Raw genomic sequence first — 5,657 nt, forward strand, 5'->3', positions numbered from 1 at the left:
AAAAAAAAAAAAAAAAAAAATTATTTTCCCCTGAGTTAAAATTCAGAAGTAATTGGCCGGGCACGGTGGCTCATGCCTGTAATCCTAGCACTTTGGGAGGCCGAGGTGGGTGGATCGCCTAAGGTCAGGAGTTCAAGACCAGCCTGGCCATCATGGTGAAACCCCATCTTTTTAAAAAAATTAAAAATTCAGAAGTAATTATTTTTCTAGATTAGATATATACAAAATCTTTCCTTTTCAAGGTCAGAAAAGTCTTTTATAAAGTTTTCATTGGGCCGGGCGCGGTGGCTCACGCCTGTAATCCCAGCACTTTGGGAGGCCGAGGCGGGTGGATCACGAGGTCAACAGATCGAGACCATCCTGGTCAACATGGTGAAACCCCGTCTCTACTAAAACTACAAAAAATTAGCTGGGCATGGTGGCGCGTGCCTGTAATCCCAGCTTCTCAGGAGGCTGAGGCAGGAGAATTGCTTGAACCCAGGAGGCGGAGGTTGCGGTGAGCCGAGATCGCGCCATTGCACTCCAGCCTGGGTAACAAGAGCGAAACTCCGTCTCAAAAAAAAATAAATAAATAAAGTTTTCATTATATAGTACTGCTTCTAATTTAACTTAGCATTAAAAAAAAACAATTATTATAAAGACTGGATGTTATTTAACTAATGATCCCAGAGTTCACTACATTGATATGATAGGTGAATTGTTTTTTTATTTACAGTTAGGAAAGTAAGCAAACAAGCAAATATGTTTAAAAATTAGGCTTAAGATAGCAGTCCTTCATTTAAATTATGCTAGTATTTGAAGTTTATTTTGAAAGCTTAAGTGTCATAAAAACCCTTGTTATAACTGTTAACTCAATGAGGTATTACCTCACACAGTAAATTTAGGTCCTGCATAGTATGCAAGTGTGGTTATTGGGATTAAAGCAGAAAGAGGTTCACGAAGTTTTTGGTTGTTTTGCAAAAAAGGGTCAAAAGAGGCCAGGCGTGGGGCTCACGTCTATAATCCCAGCACTTTGGGAGGTGGGTGGATCACCTGAGGTCAGGAGTTCAAGACCAGCCTGGCCAAAATGGTGAAAACTCCATCTCTACTGAAAATACAAAAAATTGGCTGGGTGTGGTAGTGTGCGCCTTTAGTCCCAGCTACTCAGAAAGCTGAGGCAGGAGAATTGCTTGAACCTGGGAGGTGGAGGTTGCAGTGAGCCGAGATTGAGCCACTGTACTCTAGCCTGGGCAACAAGAGTGAGACTGTCTCAAAAAATACACAAAAGGGTAACTGAGCTCATTTATTATGTAGTATGGGTAAGGATGACAGGTTCAGCCTTATCTTTGAATACTGACTTCTCCAACACCAGGCTAATGTTAGATTAGATCAGGACTTCTCCAGCACTAGCCTAATGTTAGATTAGTAAAATATTTTTTGTTAGGACTATTCAGTGTGAGTTAGCATTTCCCCTTTCATTTGTAAGTTTGCTTGGAGGGCAGAATCTTGGTGTGCCCCATGGCATCTTGCTGTGGATTTGACTTGGGCCGGAGAGTGCCCTCTCCTGGCCAAGGCTGTTGTGTTTACACAGCTCTCAAGTCTGTTTTCATTTAGTACCAAAGCTTCTCTTTCTGTGAAGCCAATAAGTTATGCAGAATAAATTTGTTATGAAAATTCACCTGAATTTTGTTCTTATTTTAAAAGAATTTTTTTGTAAAATGGATGGATTAAAACACTCAAATGTTTTATTTTTGTTAACTTGGTTTTTTCTACCATAGGTCTCAACAAATGGCAGCTATTACATCAGACAGTGACGAGTCCTGCTGCTCCCTTACAGTGTCTGACAGACCACTGTGGATTCAGACTGGGAGCATTGAAGTTAACAGTGAAACGGGCAGGTCTGTCTGTTTTAAGCCCTGCCACAAAGTGAAGAGGGCATCATGTCATCACTTAATCATTCCTGAAGTAGATTAGGCTAGACTTAAAAGAATTCATTAGTTCTTTTTCTTTAGTTTTCATTGACCTTGGTAGCTGGGTGTGCCTCGTGTAGGTGATAGTTTTAATGAATGAAAATAACTTTCCATTGATACTACCTGCCATGCTAAAAAGAGGAGTCTCTTATGAGCTTCCGTGAGTTGAGAGTAGATTCTCTTAAGGTGATAGAAGTTGGGTGTTACCTTGCAGAATTATGTCAGATAGCAACTAAGTCTCCATGGAAAGTCAAATATACTGGATTTCTTTTATCTTTTCACTATCTCAGTCTTTTTTTTGTCACTTTTATATTCATTAAACTTCTTAGTCATTACTTCTTACTGTATATATAAGAATATATATATGAACAGATATATGTATATATATTCTTAGTGAATTAGTCTCAAAACCATTATCATTTACATAATGCAAGTCAAAATTCCAGAGGGTGGTAAAAGATAGTGCTGAAATGTAGTCTATTTCTCTAAGTACATTTATTAGTAACTCCTTGGATAATGCCTAAAAGGCTTATTTTGGGCCCTTATAGGGCAGCAAAAGTTCAGGGATTTTTATGTGTGTGTTTGTGCTGCTTTGAAACTTAGGACTTTTATTGCTTCCTCAAAGTAATGCTGTTTAACACTCTGGTATTTGTACAGCTAGTGAAGAGCTGTATAGTTGGATGGAAGCTGTAATTTGCAAGCTGGGTCAGAATGGCAAATTTTGAGTTAGAGATTGCAGCTGGGATTTTGGACACTTATTTACACTTATAAGGAGTGATAGCCACCGTTAAGATGATCTCTTGAGGGAATATTGTTTTTTATTTTTCTGCACCTCTCATAGGAATAGTAAGATCTGCTTAACTCCTTGCCTTTCCTGCCCTAGACTTCAACTGAACTTGAATAGGCCTCACTAAAATTGAAGCCAAATACTGACAGTCATAAATTAAAGGAAATGGAATTGTACATGGGATTGGCTATTTACCTTTTTTCTTTCAGTTTATAAAATAGGAACATTTGCTCCCCTAGTTCTGTGTAAGCCTAAATCTATTAGTATTGCAATCATATTAGTACAGTATCTTAGTTTTAGGAAGTAAAAACTGAGCTCAATGTCAAATTTTAAGACAGTGTAAATCATTTTTTTTTTTTTTCCCAGAGGCAAGGACTACATTCACCTTTCATCTTGATGTGTGTAGTATTTATACCTAGAGGTCACTTTTCATTGCTTGAGGGGAAACATGATAGAATACCCTGTGAAATTTATTTTGTAGGCCTTGATCTAGTAAGCGAATGAAGCATGACAACACTGTCAAATCCTGGGAAAGATACCTCCTGTGAAATGTTTGGAAGTTAAAGAATGGGAAGGACGGGTGGTTTTTCTGTTTTCCTTGTTGCATTGTGTTTGTTGTGTCCGTTATTACTCCACTGAAATACCATTTTTGTTTTAAAAATGGATTTGACCAAAAAAATTCATCTTTCTTTCCACGGATCATCTCTTTTGGAATTCAAATTCACATTGGTACTTGGGTTTCCAGGTTTGAGAGGCATAACCAGGGACTGTAGAGGGTTTCAGTGGGCTTCTTTCTACTTTGTAGTATTAGAGGGAGGTTGGTAGTGTTGGGCATTCTGGTCATGCTATTTAGCAGTTATTTTTACAAGCCTTGCCCTTTATAAATACTGCGCTTGCTGTCCTTCTTGTTGGAGGTATGGTGAAGAGGCCTCTGCTGATAATCAGGTTTACTGGCGTAACATGGGATACTGGTCAGTCTAACCAGTGTACGTGTGTTGTCTTCTAGTATCAAAATGGTGCTCTTGATACCTTCTGATATGCTGTGTCTACTTCTGAGGAGGCACCCTCCACTCCCTTCTTTTTTTGCTCTTTGCAAATATGTGGACAGTGTGTCCTGCTGCTGATTTGTACATAGCTTGGCTCTGTATATAAATTTGCTCCTTAAAACCGTAGGCTAGTCTGTGCTAGTAGAAAGCTGTTGGTGCTTCATAGCAGTCCCCAGCAACTCAGCTGACTCTCAGAGTATTATACTGTGAAATGACAATATAAGGAACAAAGTTAAAATTCCCTTGTCATTCGGCAAATAAAGTATTTTAAAAAAACATTCAAGTGCACATTGATTATGTAAAGATGACAGCCATATTACTTGTGTTGGAAACTGACCTGATAATACTTTAGAAATAACATGAATATTTCTGCTGGTTTAGAGTGGCAGTAAGTTGTTTTCCTAAAACAACATTGGTCAGGTTTAACCAATTTAAAAGAAAAAATCAGGTGTGATCCCACAGTCTATATAGGGCTTAATTTAAACAACAAGGACATCATTTTCCTCATATAATTGCTTGTGCTTAACTACATTTTCTTCCTTTTCTTTACTATATTTCAGCACAAAGACATTAGCAGGCTGCTGGTTTCTTGGACCTGTACCACAATGACACAGAGAACACCAGAGCATCAGGACTGAATGAAATTGGAGTTTTTAAAGCTGCACTAAGAAGTAAATGTTAAGGCAGTGGTTAAAAACAACAGTCTATAAAGGGGCACTTGCAAATTGTGCTATATTAAACCGAAGAAAAGGTATTAGGGAATATTTTATAAAAAATAAACTATTGCAATAAATTATGCATGAGATGAGGAGAAAAATGATGTGAAATACACATACAAGAGCTCACTTGAATTTTATATTTGAAGAAACACTGACAGTAACTTCTTTTGAATGTGAAGTTCTTATGAGTACAGTTTGGACAGGCCTAAAAGGCATGGGATGATGCAGAAATGCTGAATTGTTTTTCATACTTAAACTGTGCTTTCTCCAAGGTTTAGGTTAATTAGTTCAGATATGAGCAAAGGTATTTCTAAAATGGCTCTCCTATAAAACAGCAATAGTCACAGATGCCAAGGCCAGTGTTTCCTTCAGGGTGCCAGTAGAAACAACAGAAAGTAACATCCTGCTGAAAGGATGGCAAAGTGCCCCGCCCCACCCACAAGCAAAATTTGGATCTTTTCTTTCTTTAATAAAGCAGGGCTGTATTATCTTGAATATATGTTTGCTTGTTAGAACGTATTAAGATATATTTATTTGCCACTAGTATTTAACATTTTGTGCACATTTTCATAATTACATTCTTATCTTTTTTTTTTTTTTTTTTTGAGATGGAGTTTCACTCTTGTTACCCAGGCTGGAGTGCAATGGCGCGATCTCGGCTCACTGCAACCTCCGCCTCCTGGGTTCAGGCAATTCTCCTGCCTCAACCTCCTGAGTAGCTGGGATTACAGGCACGCGCCACCATGCCCAGCTAATGTTTTTTTTTGTATTTTTAGTAGAGACGGGGTTTCACCATGTTGACCAGGATGGTCTCGATCTGTTGACCTCGTGATCCACCCGCCTCGGCCTCCCAAAGTGCTGGGATTACAGGCTTGAGCCACCGCGCCCGGCCAACATTCTTATCTTTCAAATTTTGACTCAAAGTGGATAGGTTAGTGTTGATCTTGGAGTGCAAATATATACTCCAAGAGCTAGTTCTTAATTCTGCTAAGCTGGAAAGCCTTTTATTATTGTCTGTATCCTTACTGGTTTTATCTAGTTCAAAAAAGGTGACGTCGTCTAAATTTTGATGTGGACCTCTCTCTACAGAGAGCCCCTCCTAAGTGCAAGAAATTCTAACAGGTGTCAGTAGGACTTGGCCCTGGGGGACAAGTGG

At 38.8% G+C, this 5,657-nt stretch overlaps 1 protein-coding gene across 2 annotated transcripts in view; it reads left to right on the plus strand.

Moving 5' to 3' along the window:
* PWWP2A (PWWP domain containing 2A) overlaps positions 1-5,078 on the plus strand; it is a 52,943-nt gene extending 47,865 nt beyond the window's left edge. The window contains exons 3-4 of one of the 2 annotated variants that reach the window (XM_032259528.1): positions 1,758-1,877; positions 4,343-5,078. In XM_032259528.1, the coding sequence (XP_032115419.1) occupies positions 1,758-1,877; positions 4,343-4,356 (134 nt within the window). In that variant the 3' untranslated portion in view covers positions 4,357-5,078. The remainder of the gene's footprint in view (positions 1-1,757; positions 1,878-4,342) is intronic. The other variant, XM_032259534.1, reaches the window with a different exon arrangement.
* The last annotated feature ends 579 nt before the right edge of the window (positions 5,079-5,657 follow it).

The sequence above is a fragment of the Sapajus apella genome, unplaced genomic scaffold, assembly GCF_009761245.1.
Source record: "Sapajus apella isolate SASKATOON/1434 unplaced genomic scaffold, GSC_monkey_1.0 scaffold110, whole genome shotgun sequence".
Taxonomy (NCBI): Eukaryota; Metazoa; Chordata; class Mammalia; order Primates; family Cebidae; genus Sapajus; species Sapajus apella.